This window comes from Genypterus blacodes, unplaced genomic scaffold (assembly GCF_046128005.1).
Source record: "Genypterus blacodes isolate CSIRO-AG114 ecotype Tasmania unplaced genomic scaffold, CSIRO-AGI_Gbla_v1 ptg000076l_1, whole genome shotgun sequence".
NCBI lineage: Eukaryota > Metazoa > Chordata > Actinopteri > Ophidiiformes > Ophidiidae > Genypterus > Genypterus blacodes.
Genome location: NW_027466885.1, coordinates 5,468,602 through 5,489,129, shown reverse-complemented (window position 1 = coordinate 5,489,129; position 20,528 = coordinate 5,468,602). Strand labels below are relative to the sequence as shown.

Genomic DNA, 20,528 nt, shown 5'->3' with positions numbered 1-20,528 from the left:
GAGATTGAAAAATGAGCCTCCGTGCCGGGAGAAACCCATAATCACACACACACACAACACACACACCCATCCTCTCTTGTCTGTGCTCGGGGTATCACAGAGAGGTTCTCAATGTGAGGCGCTTTCTTCTCCTGCACAGACAGACAAAGCGCTCCCTGTTCACAGCCTCTTAGCAGCCACTTCACACACTGCACAAGGTGGAAGCCCCAGCGAGCCGGCCCACTGTGCACCGAGGACACACTCGCTGAAGGGCGACGGCAGCAGGGGAGAAGGGGACACGCAAATACCTGTGGCACGCACTCACACACTCACACACACACTAACACATGCACACACACACACACGCTAGCTCTTCCCTCGGCACTTAAAATGGGGCGGGATGACATCTACTGAACGACAACAATGAGCAACTCTGCTAAAAATACCACACAGTCAAAAGAGGCTGTGATGCTGTGTGTCATTATTTAGATTAGTGATAATTTATTGATGAATTTATTGATCAGAGACAAAGACATGTTCAAATTGATCAATTTGTGAAGTAACAGTTATAAAAAGAGAACAAAGAAGCAGTAAATCTTAACTTTAGAGAGATGGGAACCAATAAATGTTTGACTTGATAAACAATGCTTACTTTATCATCATGACGTTAAAACTCTATTTCTTATTTATTATTTAATAATAATAATAATAACATAAGATTGCAAATGCTCATGGGGACAAACACAGCTTCTCCTGAACTTTGCTGCAGCACTACTGTGCCCACTGAGGCCACAATATGCTGCAGAGCCGAAGGACCAATCACAAACCAAGAGGGCAGAGCAGAGCCTGTGGGTTTGACTTACTGGATGCCCGTCTCCCTGACCAATCAACTTCCAATCAGCAAAGCCACCACTGAGCCCACTGAGCCCACACGCCCTGAGCAGAGTGAAGGGAAGGAAGTGGCACTGACGCCAGGCCGCCACACACACACACACACACACACACACACACACACACACACACACACACACACACACACACACACACACACAGTCAAACAGAGACATATCCTAAACTAGCTCAGGACAGAAACAGAACCAGAGGAGATAAAGAAAAGAGAAAGTAGTGGATTCTCTAATGTGGTTAAGAGAGATTCATATCTTACAGCTCTTTGCCTCCTCTCCTCTCCTCTCCTCCCCTCTCCTCTCCTCTCCATTACCCAGCAGAATGCAGCACAGGCCTCATGGGCCACCGCTAATCTCATATCCATGAGTGCTGGGGGCGATCTGGGGGCAACTAGATAATGATCCACCTCTGAACAGGACTGCGGAGAGCAATAACACCCGCCCACGGTCCTGCCTCTTTATTATGAACACAGATAGACGCGCTTCATTACGGGGCGAGGACATTAGCACCTCTCCGCTCACGCGTCTATAAAAGCAACGAGACAGAGATGAAGATGTTCTGAAGGAAGGAGACGTTCGGCGCTTTCTGGTTCCCAAGTTGTCGAGGCGACGTTGCCAATGACAGCTGCGAAATCGTTTAAGGGTTTGCCAGATGCGTGTGTTTGGGGGGGGGGGGGTTATGCAAATAAGAGGAAGGAGCTGAGGAACAACACGTTACTCAAGATGATCGTCAGCCACTGGGGGGGTTTCTGCTCCTTCCTCGCAGCCGTTTTAGCCATTTTCTCTTCTAAAAGGGGTGAACACAGCACGGACGGAAAACAGTTCTGACTGATGTCCTGACGTGACACCGGAGAAGTGTCACCGTGGCAACCACGTGTACACAAAAGCGGGCTAAGATAGCACGGGAAGCGAGGAATCTTAAGGAAACTTTAAATCGAGTTCTAACTACAGACGGGAATCAGGCACTGCGGCGGATGGCGGATTCCTTCGCTGGAACGGTTCTTCGTGCGCGCTTCTTTTCAGAGGTGGCCCCGAGGGTTGTCATGGAGACTGAGGCAGCCGGCGGCGTCGTGGCGACCTCAGTATCGTCTGAATGCCATTTGTCAGGATATTGACTGAAAAACCGAAGGAGAGCAAATACGCCTTTTTTGTCTGTCCCTCTCTCTCTCTTTGGCTGGTCAACTTACATCTTCCATTTCCTCTGATTACCTCCCTCTCCCTCTCTCTCTCCCTCTCCCTCTCTCTTGTACCCTCAAGCCCTCTTTCTCTCCATTAGACCGACAGGCTGACCTTCGCTGCATCCCTCTCTAAAAGAATCTCTGGCCCTCTTTGCTCAGACAGCAGACACGGCAAAGACGACAAGCTGGAGGAAGCACTTCACTCTGCTCCACTTCTACTCTCTCCATTACCACTAAATGTCCTTTGCTGATCATTGCAGGCGTTGAGGATTTAGCGTCACATGTGATCGAGGATTCAACAAGACGTCTCACTTAAAACAAGAGTCAAGTTAGCAAACAATTAAGATACATTATTAGTTGTTAGGCAGGATCATGTAACAACGCTTGTGTGTGTGTGTGTGTGTGTGTCTGACTGTGACAAACAGTCTTTCAGCCACACACACAGCCAGTACCGGCACTTACACAAGACTGAGCAAGGGCAATAAAGGAACCATAGATGCTACAGAGGGACTCGCACTGCGGCTGAAAATAACAGAGTCTGTGTGAAAGTGAGAGAAGAAGTGGGACATGTGGGCCACCATTCTTCACAGCTGGGAAATCTGTGGTCACAAATGAGTGTGTGTGTGTGTGTGTGTGTGTGTGTGTGTGTGTGTGTGTGTGCGCGTGTATTTTCTGACCTGAGAGATGTGGTTGATGGAGGACTCCATGCGCCGCAGCTGCGAGGCCTGGATGTCCAGCAGCTGCAGCACGTTGTTGGCTAAGGCATTGATCTGGTAGGCCACGCTGGCCAGGGACTGGGTGGTGTAGGCTTTGGTCTCGTCCAGAGCTTTCCTCTTGTCCTGGGCCTGTGTGCGCAAAGGGAGAGAGAGAGAGAGAGAGAGAGAGAGAGAGAGAGAGAGAGAGAGAGAGAGAGAGAGAGAGAGAGAGAGAGAGAGAGAGAGAGAGAGAGAGAGAGAGAGAGAGAGAGAGAGAGAGAGAGAGAGAGAGAGAGAGAGAGAGAGAGAGAGAGAGAGAGAGAGAGAGAGAGAGAGAGAGAGAGAGAGAGAGTGGGTTAGGAACTATGTTAGAATAACGTCAAGCCAGAGAACCAGGCCGGGATTGTGGTGGAAAGCGGGCCGACACAGCAGAGTGGGTCAGGAGGTTCATTGCAGACAGATATGGCCGATGAGCCTGAGGGATGTACTGTTCATACTGGGAAGCGAACCCACGATGTTGCGATGGTGGGCTGGTTTTACTGCCTACATACTCTGGGCCTCCGCTGCTTTGAGTTGGAAATGAAAAAAACCATCCCACAGAATGTTTCAGTTCTGCACACCTCTTTATTAGCAACTCGCTATTTGTACACAAATTAAGGGACCGATACCATCCACTAAACAAGCCACGGTGCCGTAATGACACGTTGGCGTGCAGCCTCACATCAAAGGAGCTGAGGCAGAGCAGAGACGCCGCGTTTGATCTCTGCGAGCGGCTCACTCATAAAGTCCGGAGAGCTCTGCCTGGAGGGGGAGAGGCTGGGCTTTGATAACAGGCTGCTGTGGCAGAGGGGTCGGTGGCGGCAATGACAGGGGAGATGATTACTGGTGGTCGAGCAAGCGGGCGTCTGTTGCCAACACGGAGAGCGGAGGAGACAGACAGAGACGGCTAGATACGATCGACGCATCTCACCCGGGAGCGAACGCTACGACAAAAGGCCTCTGAACCTGGCGAGCTGCTGGCGTGGAGGCGCCGGCGTTCGCTATGTTTCTGTTAGCGGGAATCAGAGAAGCAGATGTGTGGCGTGATAACAGCCTCAGGAAGGAGGAGAGGTTCCTCTGGAGGGCCCGGAGCAGAAAGCCATCTGCTGACAGCACACCTTCAGTCATGTGCAAACACACACGCCCACTAGCCACACTGCAGTGTGTGAAGTAGTCGACGGCGTAGCGGAAACACAAAAATATGAAACAACAACAACAACAACAACAAACAAAGACGCCTTTAAAGGCACAATCAGGGACGCATACGTAGGCGGAGGAGTCACATGACATGGCTGGAACCTGCTGTCATTACATAGAGGAACATTACACGTTTGCAGCGCTTTAATGTTTAAAAGAACAAACTAATCCACTTCCTTTCAAAATTAACAACAAAAAATAATGTCACTTAATAAAACATCTGAATTTAACTTATTAATGTGTTAAATGCTTGGGGTTTGTTTGGACAACTCAAACATAAAGCATATCTATAAAAAAAGGCAAAGTTAATTGGGTCTGTCACTATCTGACAGCTATGGCGGGCAGAGAGAGAAAGTGTGTTGCGCAAAATGAGACGTTAACGATACAACTACACACACAAACCTGCTCAGTCATACGTCAAATGTGTCTCCTTTTGATATTCTAAAAACATACTGAGAGTTTGTCATTCGTGTCTTTAGACGGATGCGTTTGAAATGTCAACTTTCCTTCACTTTGACCTCGGAGCGGCGTGGCTTCATCCGAGCCTGAATGAAAGCAGCTCTGTTCCCACGTCCAGCGGCGAGACCACAATGAACAAACATTTTGTCTCGCGGCTTTGACGAAATGACGAAAACCTGTCAGAGACGCCGTCGACGGTGTGGGAAAACATCTGAGATAAAAGCCGATCGGAGCTATCGTTCGCCAAAGCCCTTGTCCAGGTCGCAGGAGGTTAAACCAGGCCTTACAACTGAGGGTATCAAACCTTATCACCAGTCATCCCCTTATCCACAACTTCTCCATTTGTTCGCCAGATTACCTCGTCTGATCCGAGCCTTTCCTTCCTTCCTTTCCCTCGACGGGGCTTAAGATTGAGCCTCAACTTAATCATACAACAGTAAATCCGTCTGCGTTGGCGACGTGGCAACATTCTCCTCTCACATAAACACAGGAAGTGATGAATCCACTCGCAGGTGACACAGATTGTCCCTAAAAGTGCCGAGTGGCGGATTCGGCTTTTGTGCAGATTATGTTCAGGAAATGAGTTTTTGTGCTGGATAAACTCATCTGAGCGGCGCCCGAGCTGCGGTATGTGAGGTCAGCCGCGGGCTTTAGGAGGACAGATGTGATGCTTGATTGCATCGACACCGCCAAAATGTTAGTAACCGACCCCTCGTCCCTTTACTCAGTCGTAAAGTCCAGGGACTTCAACCAAACAGATTTATTATTTGGCTACCCGTTCCTGGCTCCTCGGCGACGCTTTCTGAATGTGAATCAGTGTGGAGTGGTGTGCTCTCACTCCGTACAAGGCCGGGTCCCTCTGTGCGACAGAGAGTGAGGTGAGCTCCCAGAGAGCTTTTGGAGCTCCTGGGGCACTTTATCTCATATTTCTGAGCTGAGTAATGGACGGCGTACAAAGAGACGACAGCGAACCTGAGAGGCTGTCAGCACCTCGGCCCGATTCAAACAGTCAGCGCAGAGGAACGCGCTCTGAGCTGGGAGCTGAGACGAGCGGAGGGCCAATGTTTAAAACAAGCCAAAGTAAATAAACGCCCCAAAGGTTAAACAACTTTTTGGAGCGATTGATTGCAAATGTAAAAAGTCTAGCGGCTTGTGTGCAGTCGGCCCACAAATCTGGGACAGAGGAGGGAGTGGCACTCTGAGGAATGACTCGGTTTCCTGCGAGGATTTGGATGAGAAAGTGAGGCAGTGATGTGGATAAATACAAATATGACTCAGTATCACTTCCACAGCAGTAGCAACACTTTCTTACCAAATCTTTTTCTTGTAAGTTACATTTAAATTCAAGGGTCCATTTCCTGTGCATACTGAGTGACAACAGACCATTTTTGTACCGTCTCCCAGGACACCATTATACAGTTAATGTGCTGTGCCAAACTGAACCCCCCCCCGACTCTTCTGATCGAGTCATTTGTCCCGGTTGCTTAGATCTTCCGTCGCGTCGCAGTCCGGAGCAAAAGCTCATTTCGGCCGTTTCCTATTTCCTCTCGCTGGAGATGAAGGAGGCGGCTACACCTCCTCTAACCCCTGACCGGTTTCTGTCCTGAGGGAGGAAGTGTGGACCCTTCCTTCCTCCTGCCTCCAAGCAAGCAATGAGATAAAAGCCCCGATTGTACCTCCCAGTACTTCTGCTCGATTCGATCCCTAATTTTCGACCTGTGTGCTTCTCATCAACGCCAAACTAGATCAATAAATGTAGAAAACGGAACGTCTCATGTAGCCTTATTGTATTATTATATGTTGGAGTATTGCCAGATTGTTCCTCTTTCCATCAGTAGGAGGTCCTAAAGAGACACAGAATATTCAATTTGTGGATTCCTATGAGGTAATGAGGATTTCAGCAAATTCTTTAAAAACAAAGTTGCTCTAAGGAACTGCAAAGGTTTCAGAACAGAACCGGACAAGAAAACAAGCGCAAGAATCTGTACTCTACGTCCCCTCTTTAACCCTGCTGCCGTCTTTACTGCGCTGAAGGTTTGGACAAGTATGAACACCTTACGGTAAAAGAAACAACACGGCACACACACCGTTTCTACTGTTGCCGGGTTTCCACAGCTGCTGAGCGCGCTTGCGTTCATGTGCTCCTACTTGCCTGGAGGGGGAAATGCACTCAAGAACAGAAAGAGAAGAAAAAAAAGCTTGCAGGAATGTTTGGAATTCCGCAACACGTCACACACACATCCTTAAAGTTGAGAGTGTTGCTGCAGATCAGCCACCTCTGACCGCAAGTGAGAAAAGGATGAGCAACGAAAACAAACACACTCAACAAACAGCACCAGCGGGAGATTTGTGATTCTACGGCGTTTTCCTTACACGTGGCAGATCAGGAGATACTGGTGGAACTTCAGGCAGGGGGGGGAAACGCCGACTACAGTTAAGTCCAGCACGCTTCAAGAGACGGAAGGACAGATAGACTAGACGGTTCTTCTAGACGGGCTCTTTGGTCTGCGTGATGTATCGATCGCTGATCACAGCAGAGTGGAGCGGGTGAGATAAGTGAGACGGGAGCAGGCTAGCGAGCGCTCGGCGGGTTGTTCTATTGATGCGACTGTCTGAGAACAACTAATTGGGGAGGGGAGAGACGGAGAATGTGAGATTACAAGACAGAATTCCGTTTATCTCAGCATTCTGACGAGCCAAGGCAATCCCAAACTTTTCCCAGGTGAAATAAGTAAAGTCACCTTCTCTTCTTCATCTTTCAGCACACTAAACTAATTGTGATAATAATGACGACGATGACGAAGACGACTCCGTGCTGCTTCTCTACTACAGTCAAGCAAACGTCAGCAAAAGCAGTAATCGTGCAAGATTGGGCGATCCCAAGACACGTCTCATAGCAACTGAGGGTTTGTGTTGCAGAGATAAAGGTGAGTTGATTAAGTGACATAGTGAGTTTCTACTGGATAGCCACCAAATGTCTCATCTCGTTTGAATGACGAAGGCCCCACAAGTTGCAACACGCACCGATGAGATTCTCAACACTAACACGAGCCACCCGAGGGACAGAAGTGACAACAGCGCCTGTGAAAAACAGAAGCTGGAGGCGAGATGAAGTCGAACTTTGAGCCGAGTTTTGACCCTTTGATACTCGGCGGCACGCTAAGTGAATTCCTAATCCCTTCCTCCTCGGCCGGCGCAGATGGAGGCTGACTGAGAGGCCATAAGGTCTCGCCGACCTTGAAGATCTGCCAACGAGCAATTAAAAATTCTGTCAGCGTGGCAGGAAGAGAGGCAAAGGGGAGCTGAGCCCGTGACACAAAGCCGTTCGCCTTTTCTCAGTCGCTCTATAATTGGTTCGCGCAGTGAGGAAGTCACTTTTCTGTGGTAAACACACCTGAGCGCCGAGTAACAAAAACACCAACGAGGGTCACGGCTACGCTGGGGATGGATTCCTCACTTTGCCAGAGAAGATAATAAGGCTGTCGCTGTAAGAAAACTGAATATAATCAGCATGAGTTCCACTACAAAGCCAGACTGGGGGCCATTTTTCCAGGATTACTTGGGGGTTCATGTAAAAGGAGACAATTATCTTCTTAAATGCAAGCATCAAATGTAGTTTTCCGTCATCTATGCACCCGCAATTATCCATTCCGACCGTCAACAAAAAGGGCCAGTCCACCAATTTTCCTTGTCGCCATAATGAGGAGGCAGAAGCAGAAGACAACAAACGTACTAAGGATGCGGCGCTGTGCAGTCACCTCAGCGCGTCACAAGGGTTACATCCTAATGATGCTGAAAACTGCAACACTAAAGCACAAAAACAAAGCCAATAATCATTGTATTAAACTCCAAGAACTTCTAGCGCTCACTTTAGATTTCAAACTTGCATCTTCACCATCGTAATTCAATTTATTAGGCTGCGTAAATGATTCAGTCAGGTTCTCATGCAAACTCTGAGAGCGGCAGAATCCTAAAGCCCCACTTTAATCAGTCAGTCAATGTTGTAATTAATCATTTAGTATACAAAATGTAAAGAACTAAACAGTGAGCAACAGTACTTTTGCCAGAGCCCAAGAGAACATCTGCCAATTGCTTATTTTGTTTAGACAACACAAAAAAGTAAAATTGGATTCAATACAGTGACCTGGGATCAAACCCCTGACTTGGAAAATGATAATCAATCACTAAAATTGCTGTTGATTCGTTTTCCTATAAATCCACTTATGCTGTATAGTTGCAGATTGTAACACTGACAGATCAGATGAGACAGACTAAACCAAACCAAACCAAAGTGAGCTGAGGGGGTGGGGCGGTGGTGTGACAGGACTTGGCCGGGAGCCTGAGAGCCACCGGGCTCCTGCATGCTGGGAGAAAACCAGGCCACTCCTCGGAGAGAGAGCGGAAGAAAAGAGAGCTGGGAAGTCTAGAGGGACGGAACGGTGTGTGTGTGTGTGTGTGTAAACGCCATGTTTGTCACCTTCAGGCAAATCTGGCTTCATTCCAGCATGGGGAGGGAAAGAAAAAAAAGAATCACAGCACCTCTCCTGGGGAACGGCACAGGACGAGAGCATCAAGGTTACACACACCTGGACGCAGAGAGGACACAAGGATCTCCTCTGATGTGTGACGCTTACAGGGGAGCAGTAATGCAAACACAGGCGTCGTGCTGGATCTGCAGACGCTGCACCACAGTCATGAGCTTGCGACATCGCGGCTTTTTATCAAGCTCATGATACCTCGCTCCCGTTTCCTCATCCCCAAATACAGCGTGCTTGTCTACATAACAGAAAAATACTGAAAAATAAAACACAACAGCTGCCAGCTCGTGTTTACAGTATCTAGAGATAGTGGATTTTTCGGGGAATAATGTGCAAGAACATACAAGCGGTGATAAATCCTGATCCCGGTACATAAAGAGACACTTAAGCCGCATTCCTTTGGTGTTTGGCTACCTTCATTTGACCCCAGTGCACATTCCAGACTTGGTGGGCATTTCAGCACCCACCATTCTCACCTGACTTACAGACTTTCACCTCGTCCCTAGCGTGAAAAAAAACAAGACTTTGGCTGGAACCTTTTCTGCTCTCAGATAATGACATCATGTCTTGGCCAGCAGAGAAAGAGACTTCAGTTGTAGCTGGAATAGATCAAAGGCCTTACAGCGCTGCGTGTCCAACTGGGAGGAGATCAGGTTGACAATGAAGTGACTGCAGCTACTTTGAATAAGATCTATGCTGAGCTCAGAACTTATCAATCAACCCTGGACGAATATTTGACTAGAGCTATAGTTACTTTCTACAGTTAGATATTTAATAGTAAAGGTTTGGTTAATAGATTTGTATCAAACTCAAACACAAACTGTACACATGACTAATAAAACCTGAATTTTTAGTATCGTGATCAAAGCCGTTAGCAGCCCACATGTGCTCACTGTTTGTGCCCTGGAGCAGAGGAGCCTTCACCTTCACAGCCGTTAAGCAAACACAAACAAACCAGGCGCTGGGAGAAACTATTCTAATTCTGCAGCACCTTCAAACAACTTTGATAAACATGTTGCAACATATGAAAATCTGATTAATAACTACGAATCTGTCTTTGTTCTTTTCTGACACACACACACACACACAAGGGATTTCGAGGAAGCAGATCATTTGAGTTAGTGAAGCGATGGGAAAATTTAGTCGGACCTGTCAGAGTGTGTCATAAACTATAACCGCGCGCACACACACACACAGGCAGGCAGGCAGGCACTCCCAGGGTCGAAACAGAGCTCCCTGCTATCCAGTTAAGAAAGTGGAGCAGTGATCTGCGCTTTCATGCTTCTGCCTGCTGCAAAACAGTCGATACACTCACAACAACCAAAGCCCCTGTGACAGCAACAGAGCGAGAGAAAGAGACAGAAAGAACGAAAGAAAGGAGGATGGAAATGTGAAGGAGGAGAGCTGGAAAGACAAGCTGATTCAAGCTCAGGCATGTTATTATGAGGACGGTTTGAGTATGTGTGTGCGTGAGTGTGTGAGTGTGTGTAGAGGTAGACAGAGAAGGCCTGTGAAAAAATGCACAGTTAGTCTGACAGTTCTGACTCGTACTATAATCCACACGGCAAACAGAACTTGGGTGGATCAATAACCAAGTCTGATACGCCGTATAGCCGCTAACTCAAATCCATGCTTTACCCTTTTTTCTGTGGAAGTCTGAAATGAATGAATGCATGCCTCACCAACACCTGACGACATCACCGCGCTAGGGAAGCAACCAATCAAAACGAAGCTGTCAACTGGGTGCATCAGGTTTTGCAACTTTGGCATACACCAGAAAAATGATTTGAGTTTAGAGTTAGTTTAAGAAATATGAGGGGATTCAAACGCTGGTTCTTCATATTAATTTGGTGACAAAGAGGGTTTATGAATTGTTACATATACAGAACAAGCTTTGTTAATGTTGAGGCAGTTTATAATGGGGTCTGATGTGATGGCCGCTTGTGGTAAACAAACTCCACATTCACATCTGCATCATATGAACTCCCATAATAAACAGCTGGACTGCCGGGGAGCCACATGTGGACCTTGTGGGGGAAAGAACCATTCCATCCACTCCAGTGAATCTTAACGCGGGACACAGGCAAGAGATTCTGGCCCATTCTGTTCAGTTTTTCTGCGTGGGCCACAACTGGCACTGAGCTTCAGGACGTCGCCTCGCAAAAAAACAAATCATCCAAGGACAAGGAAGAAAAACTAAATTACAGGGAGTCCTGGGGGAGGACAGCTGGAATGGACACACCCTCTGCAGCTGATATGGAGGGCCGCCTGTCGTCCTGCTTCTCACCACTGATTTTGTCACTGTGTGCGTGACTTTTGGAGCAGAACGCTTACAGAAATGAGAGAAACAATGATATTTCTAGCATCTGTTAAGGATCTCTAATTGTAGGTAATGTGTGAGAATTCAGATTTGCACCATGATCCACTTTTATTTTCAGTCACGGGAACAAAAATGAACAAGTCTTTCCTAACTCCATTACAACTCCAAATGACTCATTATGATCCGTTTCAACAAAATACTGTTTTCTCCAGAAACGCAAGCGGAAGACTGGATGCTGATAGGATGCAAATGACTTTGTCGGGGTACGAAATCAATACTTCCAGGCTCTTATTGACCAAAGAACAATGGTTTTACATTCCTGTCTCCTTCCTGCAAGCCTGCAAAAGCCAAACCCAATCATAAGGTATAAGCCTGTCTCACCGTGAAGTCTAAACTTGGATAAGGCAAACAACCTATTCATACACTGCCAATACTTCATAAAGATTTAAAGACATAATAAACTGCAATCTGAGGCATCACTTTGGACTCTGGGAACTTGTGATGATCACGGTCACCTAGTTTTGTTATTTAATAAACGATACATCAATAACCATAATAACTATGACTGGCAGTCCCGATTTACTGTATATAAGAATTTAAAAACAACAATCCACAAAACTCTCAATTTTAGCCCATCTCAACTAAAAGTGCTGAATAATTGTGACTCGTCTCCCAATAGTGAGGATTTACTGAAAAATCACAATGAATTCTTAACTGAAATGAAGACAAAAACAGGAATTCGCAGGCATTAAGGACCGGTTAATCGATTATGATGATACTCGTTAGTTCCTGCCTTAAACTGTGTTATAATAAAAGCTACAAGAGGAATAAAATCCTCACATTAAACCATTTGAACGTTTAAAAGTCCATACAAACTCCACTGCAATATTCCCATAAGATCCATATGGAGACTTGGAATGTTTCTGTAGTATCCCATGGTGAGTTTAATGACCTTAAGGAATTTAATGATCTGTTATATTACTACAGCGTTGATACAGCTGCTCGGCGATTAAATATGTGAGGCAAAGCGAATAAACAAAGGCAACAATAAGTTTCCTTCTGTCCCATCACTGAAATCAAACCGTTTTAGGAGCTTGGACGTGTTTAGAAAAACACACAGGCCTCGTAATGAGCAGTATGTGTGTGAAACAAGCAAGAGTTGGACAATAAAAGTAGACACACCCTCAGTGTAAAGCAAATAAATGTGACCAGTGAGCCAAAAAAGCTCCGTCATTCTCTTGTTCCCAGCGTTCGGCTATGGGCGGAGAGGATCGTTTCGGTGGGCACTTTCTTTATCCACATTTCCTGTCCCTACCACCCACTCCGCGACAAAGGACGCGCTGGTAGCCGCCTTTACAAGCTCTCTTACCTGGACATAATTGTTCTCGCAGTAGTCCGCAACCCGGGTCAGGTTCTGGTAACTCTCCACAAGCGCTCGTTTACCGGCCGGAATTTCTTCCTCTAACAGCATTTGTAGCTCTGCCATCTTACATGTCTGTCCACAGAGCCTCCCTTCTTTCCCTGTGCCGACACTCTGACTGAAACAAGCCGCAACCACGCAGCTCCGCCCGGATAGAAGAGAAACCCCTCCTCGGAGCCTTGGAGGGATTCCTGACCCCTCCCAATGGCGTAACCTCACATCAAAGATCGTCTGTGTTTGACAGAGGGACTCACTGTTGCTGTCCTACTTTTCTGAAAACATCAAACAATTATCAAATACGTAAATCAAATTGTTTACTTCTTCCAATTTTTATTAAAACCCGAATACACAATTAATTCGATTGAGTATTAGTACTATTGTGATTTGAAAAATATTCTGTCAACGTCTCGCATGCTCCCGTAATTATAATTGTTTTCAGTGTGATTTATAAAGTGTGCCTTAAATATAGAAACACACAGACAAAGACTGCTGTACAACAATGTCTGACAAAACATTACAACTTAACATGTTCTGCTAAATAAGACTACATTTTGCAACTTTACATTAACCGTAGTCCCCGGAACTATGCTCAAAGTAAGACCTCTACTTTTTCTTGTTTTGTCTCTTCACCGTAGTTACGCTGTGAACGAGGGGCATGCCGGGATATGTAGTACAACCTGAACCGAAATTCTTGCCAGTGCACAGAAATCATCATTTCGCTTAAACACCGCACAGTTTATTTGGTCCCGTTGACTCTCTCGTATTTCCTAGGCTTTTTAGTTAAGAATATGCGACAGGAGAGCACAGCACTTATATATAACCACTTCATATACTAGAAACTACATTTCCACTGAAGCGTTTTGTGGGGGCATTATGGGGCTTGTAGTAAATCCAAAAAACTACAACTCCCAGAAACCCAGCCTCGGTTTATACTTGATGGCGTCTGGAAGTGGGCTGAGGACGCGTCGCCTTCTGACAAACAGATAGGCCGGTGTATTCTACGGTAAGAGTAAACGTTTTACGCGTTTGTTTATATTTTCTTACAATGTAGAGTGTATTTATATTGTACATGTATAGTTGACCCCGTGTCGCATTCTTAAAGGCTGTGATGCCCTACATACACAAACGTCACAACCTCCTCCTACTGGTAGCTGTCTCACAAGTGTATTTTGTTACAAGAGTCTGATTCTTTGCAAGATTACGGTCACCGATTGACAGTATAAGTCGTGTGTTGACATATTTCGAAAAATGTTATAGTTTTCTGTTCACTGCTGTCTGTAGCTTCCGTGTTTGACACCATGGAGGTGGAACGTGTCAACGGGGAGGATGAACAGCGCTTGACCGAGTTGAGGTTCGATGCAGCGGTCAAAGTGATTAAGAGCTTACCTGCCGATGGTAAGTGAAGGCACCACCAGCAGCAGCAGCAGTTGTGTATTTGACGTCAGGGTGACAATAAAATCTGGACCTAACTAGACTCTAGTGTTGCTGTCTTGATATCTTGTGTTGCTATCTGCAGTATCTGATCTCATGACACCTACACCATGAGGAATTCCTTGTACATCTGTACTCAGCGAATAGGGAAGAATAGAGGAAATTTCCCTTGTTTCTGCATCCTGACACTATTTTACAGAAACTTATTGCAACAATTTGATTTGTTTTGAATTATTTCTCAACATTATGTAATGTGTTGGGAGACTTTCAGGACCAAATGACAACATTACTTGATGACTTGTGAAGTGTTCTTTAACAATTTGTTGCAAAATTCACATCTAAAACTCCCATAGATGAGAAAGGACACTTTCCATCTTGTGTTTTTGTTAGGTTTACATGGCTGTCAAGCAACTGTCAAAATACATTTTCATTTAAACAACTTTGTGTGCAAGACATGTATAGGGAGAACATGGGGAGAATCTTTCATTTCTTTGAAGAAATAGAATCTGCACTTGAGATAGTTTGTGTGCTTATCATTACTCATTATGATGGTTAATTGTAAAATGTAAGGAGTCAACAGGAGGGCATTGAGAGGGTTAATTAACAGAATGGTGCAGAAGGGTGCAGAGGAACAGCTCAGTCAGCCTTGGATCATGTGCGATTTTAAAGGCTTAATCCACTTTACAAGCAGCTGCACTGCAGACCAGCCTTCCTTGTTGCAGTATCTTTGAGAGGGCAGAAACAATTATTCCTCTCATCGATTACTTAATAGGTAGAAAATGAATCAACAAGTTTTATAATATAAAAATGTCAGGTAAACACATTAGCTGGTTGGGAAGTGCTGCTTTTCTCTGTTTGACCATAGGCAGCAGTTGCACGCTGAATCCTATTGTTCTCTCAGTCCACAGTCCATAAGGAGAAAAGAAACACCAGTACAAAGTTCTATTGAGTGGAAATTGTATGTTTGGGAAGTGAGTAACCGAGAAGTCAAATCTGATGTTTTTAATGAATGAAATTTCTTTTCCTCAGGTCCTTTTCAGCCGTCCAATGACATGATGCTCAAATTCTACAGTTACTATAAACAAGCCACAGTGGGTTCCTGTAATATACCTCGGCCTGGCTTCTGGGACGCAGTGGGCAAAGCTAAATGGTAATATATTCATTTTATTTCAGGTCTTTGTACTATTGAAATGACGTAGCTTTGTCTACTTTTAGCCCACATCATCATTATGTTGACTGAGTGGACAGACAGTGACCGTCTGGCCTGTTTGTTTATCTGTCCGTTACACTCGGTAGGGCTCAGGTTCTGTGAGGTGACCTGTGGACTCGGTGTGTTACGAAACAAGACTCGGAATGTGACCTCTTACCTACAACAACTTGTCTCATGTCTCCTACTACTACTACTACTTGATCTAATGCACATTTTCACTAGGAATGGCAAGAACAGAAAGGTTGAGAGCAAAAAAGCCCTATTTGTTAAATGAAATGGCTCTTGTCACATTTCTGTCTGCTCCTCCCACTTTGATCTGTGGAGGTTTGAGTTATGGACGTGCTGCCAACAAATCCTCCCGACCTCAAATGAACCGAATCACTGTTTTGACAAAATGAAAAAAACCGAGGCAAAAGTCTCTCCTCCTATCAAATGGCTGAGTATGTGGGAGTTTTGGATATGAGCCTTTTGGTTAGTTTCTTTCGCTAAACATTGATAGACTGCGACAAACACTCCTGATCCCATAAAATGTTACACTAGATAACTCACTGTTTGTTTGCTCGCTCATGTCCTCAATGTTTATTTATTTCATGATGTGTGACGCTGATAAGAAAATGTAACATTCATGCCCAGAGGAAAGAAAATAATGCAAAGTTTCCTTTTCACTTGTTTTCCTCAGGGATGCATGGAATTCTCTGGGCGACATGTCCAAACTGCAAGCGATGGCAGCTTACGTTGATGAAATGAAGCTGGTATTTGTTTTTTATCTTCCCGAAAGAAACATTTTCACATGAATGAAACAAAGTCAAACCTTTTTTGTAATCCTCCCCAATGCTCCCTTGCAGATCCTGGAGGGCATGCCCATGACGGAGCAGGTGGAGGAGCTCTTGCTGGTTCTCGGTCCATTCTACGAGCTGGTGGACGAGAAGAAGAAGATCAGTCAGATATCAGACCTGAGCACAGGTATGTTGGTTCGCCGGCCGGAACCCATTCACCATTTCGTTTGTGATGCGAGTTATGTGGCGTCTTAAGTTTAACCTTGATTGTGTACCTCTTGTTATGCGCTCAGCCCGTTTGACACAGTTTGCTAGGCAACTTGAAGGCAAGTATTCAAAAGTGTGAACCTTTTGAGTTGATCTCTTGTCTGGTGATGTAGTTTAGCACACTTGTCTGATGTTGTAGTTCTGATGCTTTTATTGCTCATTAGCACACCAGTAGCGCATGTTGAACTAGTGATAGAGTCTCCGGTGCAGGTTTTTGTAATTATAACAGGACTTTTTCCTCACTTTGTGATGATAACTCGTCTTAAAATGTCTGATCTTGAAACATATTACATTTTGTTTGGCAGGGATAGGGACGATGCTCAACTCGGTGCCATCAAAGAGCATCGCCAAGAGCATCGTGAGGACCATGGAGATGAACGGCACTCTGGAGCCCGCCAGGCACAAACCACAGGAAAAGCCCCCGAGCGAGAGTGAGGAAGAAGAAGAGGAGGAAGATGATGAAGAAGTCGATGAGGAGGAGGAGGAGGAGGAAGAAGAGGATGAGAATGAAGAAGTGATGAGGGAGGTGCAGCGAGGTAATAAAGTCAAAACGTTCTCTGTAGGAATCAGGAAGGGTTGCACTGCTTGTATCTTGATTTAACGTTGTGCGATTTGTTTTGCAGAGAAATCCAAAGTTTCACAGCCAAAGAGGAAAAGCTCAGGGAGGAAACCCAAGGTGCCGCTGACCAACGGGAAAGTGCCCAACGGGGTCGGCCACCTGACCAACGGGAACCATTCCAAGACCACTATGAACGGAGACGATTCCCAGGAGGGTTCAGCCGGCGAGCCTCTGCTCAACGGTCACCACGCAGGCAAGTAACACAGCCGGGGCCGTTCCTCTTAAATATTGCAGGAATGATTGGCTGATATTCAGTTTCACCTCACTCCCTCCGTGGCCCTGAAATGTTTCAAAATGGTCACCGAGGACTCTGTGCTCGCCTCGCCCCCGCCGACCGCCTGCATATCTGCGGCCATGTGATCAAGATAATCTGCTAAGCTTTGTCGATCTCACAGAGTTCCAGAAATGCAACACTTTCACACTTTCAGTGTCAATTCACAGCTCAGATCAAACATAACTTGTTCAGTGTAACAGCTGCAGTAACGATCTGAAAGCGTGACGATTCATGAATTCTCTCTTTTCGTGTGCCTTTTTTCTCCATGATAGATCCAAATGCAGATGTGTCCGCTCCCAATAACCTGGCCAGCGACTCGGACAGTGAAGTCTACTGTGACTCTGTGGACCAGTTTGGCCAAGAGGAGGTACAAGCCACAATTCTTTTTGAAATAAGAATTCTGTTGAGCAAGAGCAGGAATAGCATCTAGTTTGCGATTGATGTATTTGGGTTTGCATCCCCTCCAGAGCTCAGAACATAACCGCACTATGGATGACCTGGATGAAGAGGAGCACCATGTCCCCCCGACTGTGGAGGACCCACAGGTAACGCACGACGACGCACAGGCGCCACCGCAGGGCATCAAGTGCGGAGGAGAGGACGGCGAAAGGGGCGGCGGGATGACTCAGAGACCGAGACTCAATGCAGGCATGCCAGACGGCTTCACGGTCAGAAGAGGAAGAGGTGCGCATTTACTCTTTCCTCGATCTTCTGAACACACATTTTGGGTTTGGCTTCTTTTGAAGGTTAGCGCTTGCACGTTTTTCAGGCTCAAGGTCTTCAGGCCTTGGTGCCGGTGGTCTGGGGCCGACGCAGCCTGGCGGAGACGGCAACGGGGAGCGCTGGGAAGGACCGGGATCGTCCGGAGGGAGCCTGAACGAGCAGATTGTGTTAGCTTTGGCCAGACTGCAGGAGGACATGCAGAGTGTTCTGGAGCGCCTGCACACATTAGAGGCTCTCACTGCCAGCCAGGTCAGAGGGGAACATGAAGTTGATCGTGGGCTCAAATGTTCTTAAGATAAACTGAATAACAAATACTTCTGTTTAACACCGGATCTGCTAAGTGAATTAATGTAGCGCTGTTAAATCTGAAAGTTTTTACCTCGTCATGGTGATAAGTGTATTCTCACTATTAACAAGCCTTTTCTGTTCCATTTCCTCCAGGCAAGATCAATGGCTCTGTCTCCAACTTATCCATCCTCTCAAGTGAAAAAGAGCAGTAAGGTAAACACATTAAGAGATGACGCTGATGTGTCGTCTTCAATGTTAAATTATCTGTTGAAGCTGTCCGCCATGTTTATGTTTACCAGATATGAATGAAATCTATGTCAGAGGTAGGGATTTTAGATACTTTAATCACTGGTGGGTCATTAGTCGCACATTACTTTAATCATACACACATTAGTCTGAGGTGAAAGCATTTGTTTCGCTAACTAATTACAACCCTCAGTTTGATTTGTATTTAATTTTCCAGAATCCAACCTGGTGGCCTTTTGACATCTCTCCTGGCACGTTGGCGTTCGCTCTGTCCTGGCCCTTTGTGGTGCAGTGGCTTGTCCACCTATTCGCCCAGCGGAGGAGAAGGTATCGCGCGTCAAAAGCAAAAACATAATTCGACATTGTTACACCAAACACACGCTGAAACCTTATCTGTGCATTTTGCTTTTTTTTTTCTTAAATCAGACGAATCAACTGAAGCAGCAACAAACCTGGCGCTACCCACCGTGGAGTCCTCCAAGTCTCTTTGGCTTGGGTTTCTCATGGCCGGATCTTCCTCCTCCCCCCCCTTCCTCTCTGCTTAGACCCCTCCAAGACCCAGTAATTTGCTTTTGCACTATGAAGATGGCATCAAGACTAATGAACGAGAGAGGAAGATGGCGCACAAGTCTTTGGTACTGCGGAATAAAAGGAAACGATGAATGTACGGGCTCACTGCCTATAATTACACTCGACTCTCCGTTTGTGCTCAGAAGGATAAGGTTCAAAATCGGTTTGTAGATCAACTGCAGTGGCTCCTCCTTACTTTCCAAAAGCCTCGTCGCACATAAAATGGGCCTAATATTTTTACGTATAGCGCTTGCTGTGGTTACAGTTCAACAAGATTCACTTATTTAGTTGCCCAGGCAATGCTGCTAAAACTGTTGTGATAACTGTAGCTTAGAATGACGGGTCGGTAGCGATATTACGGTGTGGCAAGAGATTTGCTTTGATTCTTGAAAATAAGTTGATATTTATTGCTTTTAGCACAGGCCAGATGTGAGCGTTGTAAGCAAGGTTTAAGTTTTAAAACCCGAGTGCTAAATGTTGTGACGCGATTCATCCTCATCACGTATCATGTCTGTTTTAATAGTGGCGGTCTGATCACTTTCCAAAAGGGAAAAGTGCCTCAGTATCACAAGCAGCATTATCGTTTTAATTCACTTTCACTTACCGTAGCACACCCAGTTCAAATATCGGACCAAACTGACACAATCATCAAACGCATCAGTGAGCCACGAATTGAAAGTGAGCCTCAATTTTCTTCTCTGCCATCTGATTATGATTGCATAACGACTCGTCTCTGTATGTGTTGTTTACTCTGTCATGTTTTCTATGTTATATAATTTTGATGTGACTTAGCGACATGTTTGTGCTTAAGGACACTGTGGACCTTAAACATGATTTTGTCTGGGTGATAATAGTGACGTATGGTTTATGAACTCTTTAATGTGAAGCAGTGAAATCTATACAAATTGTATAACATAGCTGTACAGTACAAATGATTAAAATGCAATATTTTAATTGCGTTCACATATGTATTAATATAGAATACTACAGCGTATTTACTGAGGTTTGCATCTGAAACCTGATCAACTAATCTTTCCAGAGCCATCATGTTTTATTAAATAATAGTTTGACTTTGTATTGAACCGTGCTAAGGCTTTTTCACCTCTCTGCCTGTAGGTAGAGCTGGTTCGCATGTGATTGATAATCTAAGCCTGAAATAAAAGTTTTCAGAAAGCATTTTGATTGGTGTGGATCATTGACATGCATAATGCAGCCTGCTATGAACTTGTGAACCTTGTAGTTAAGATACTTACCCACCACACATTGCTATCAGACCAACCTGCTGGAATATTCTTAACCTCCAGAAACTGCTCCACCCGTCACCTGAAAACAAACGCACCAAACATGTTTCAATACAAACTGGAAAAACAAACAAATGAAATGGGACCGCTGCA

General features: G+C 45.6%; 2 protein-coding genes across 8 annotated transcripts in view; one reads left to right on the top strand and one right to left on the bottom strand.

Moving 5' to 3' along the window:
- The window catches only part of abi1a (abl-interactor 1a), a 38,155-nt gene extending 25,277 nt beyond the window's left edge, over window positions 1-12,878 (bottom strand). For 5 of the 7 annotated variants that reach the window (XM_076158124.1, XM_076158125.1, XM_076158129.1 and 2 more), the window contains exons 1-2: window positions 12,680-12,870; window positions 2,740-2,907 (exon numbers count right to left, since the gene is read on the bottom strand). In XM_076158124.1, the coding sequence (XP_076014239.1) occupies window positions 2,740-2,907; window positions 12,680-12,796 (285 nt within the window). In that variant the 5' untranslated portion in view covers window positions 12,797-12,870. Of the gene's footprint in view, window positions 1-2,739; window positions 2,908-12,679 lie in introns of all 7 variants that reach the window. The other 2 variants (XM_076158126.1, XM_076158127.1) reach the window with 2 other exon arrangements.
- Window positions 12,879-13,624: 746 nt separating this feature from the next.
- acbd5a (acyl-CoA binding domain containing 5a) lies at window positions 13,625-20,310 on the top strand. The gene is made up of 13 exons (XM_076158153.1): window positions 13,625-13,733; window positions 14,012-14,125; window positions 15,191-15,311; window positions 16,051-16,123; window positions 16,217-16,334; window positions 16,720-16,950; window positions 17,038-17,226; window positions 17,580-17,674; window positions 17,775-17,991; window positions 18,077-18,279; window positions 18,472-18,531; window positions 18,782-18,891; window positions 18,991-20,310. Exons 2-13 carry the CDS (start codon window positions 14,029-14,031, stop codon window positions 19,001-19,003), a joined length of 1,527 nt encoding a protein of 508 aa, XP_076014268.1. The 5' UTR covers window positions 13,625-13,733; window positions 14,012-14,028; the 3' UTR covers window positions 19,004-20,310.
- The last annotated feature ends 218 nt before the right edge of the window (window positions 20,311-20,528 follow it).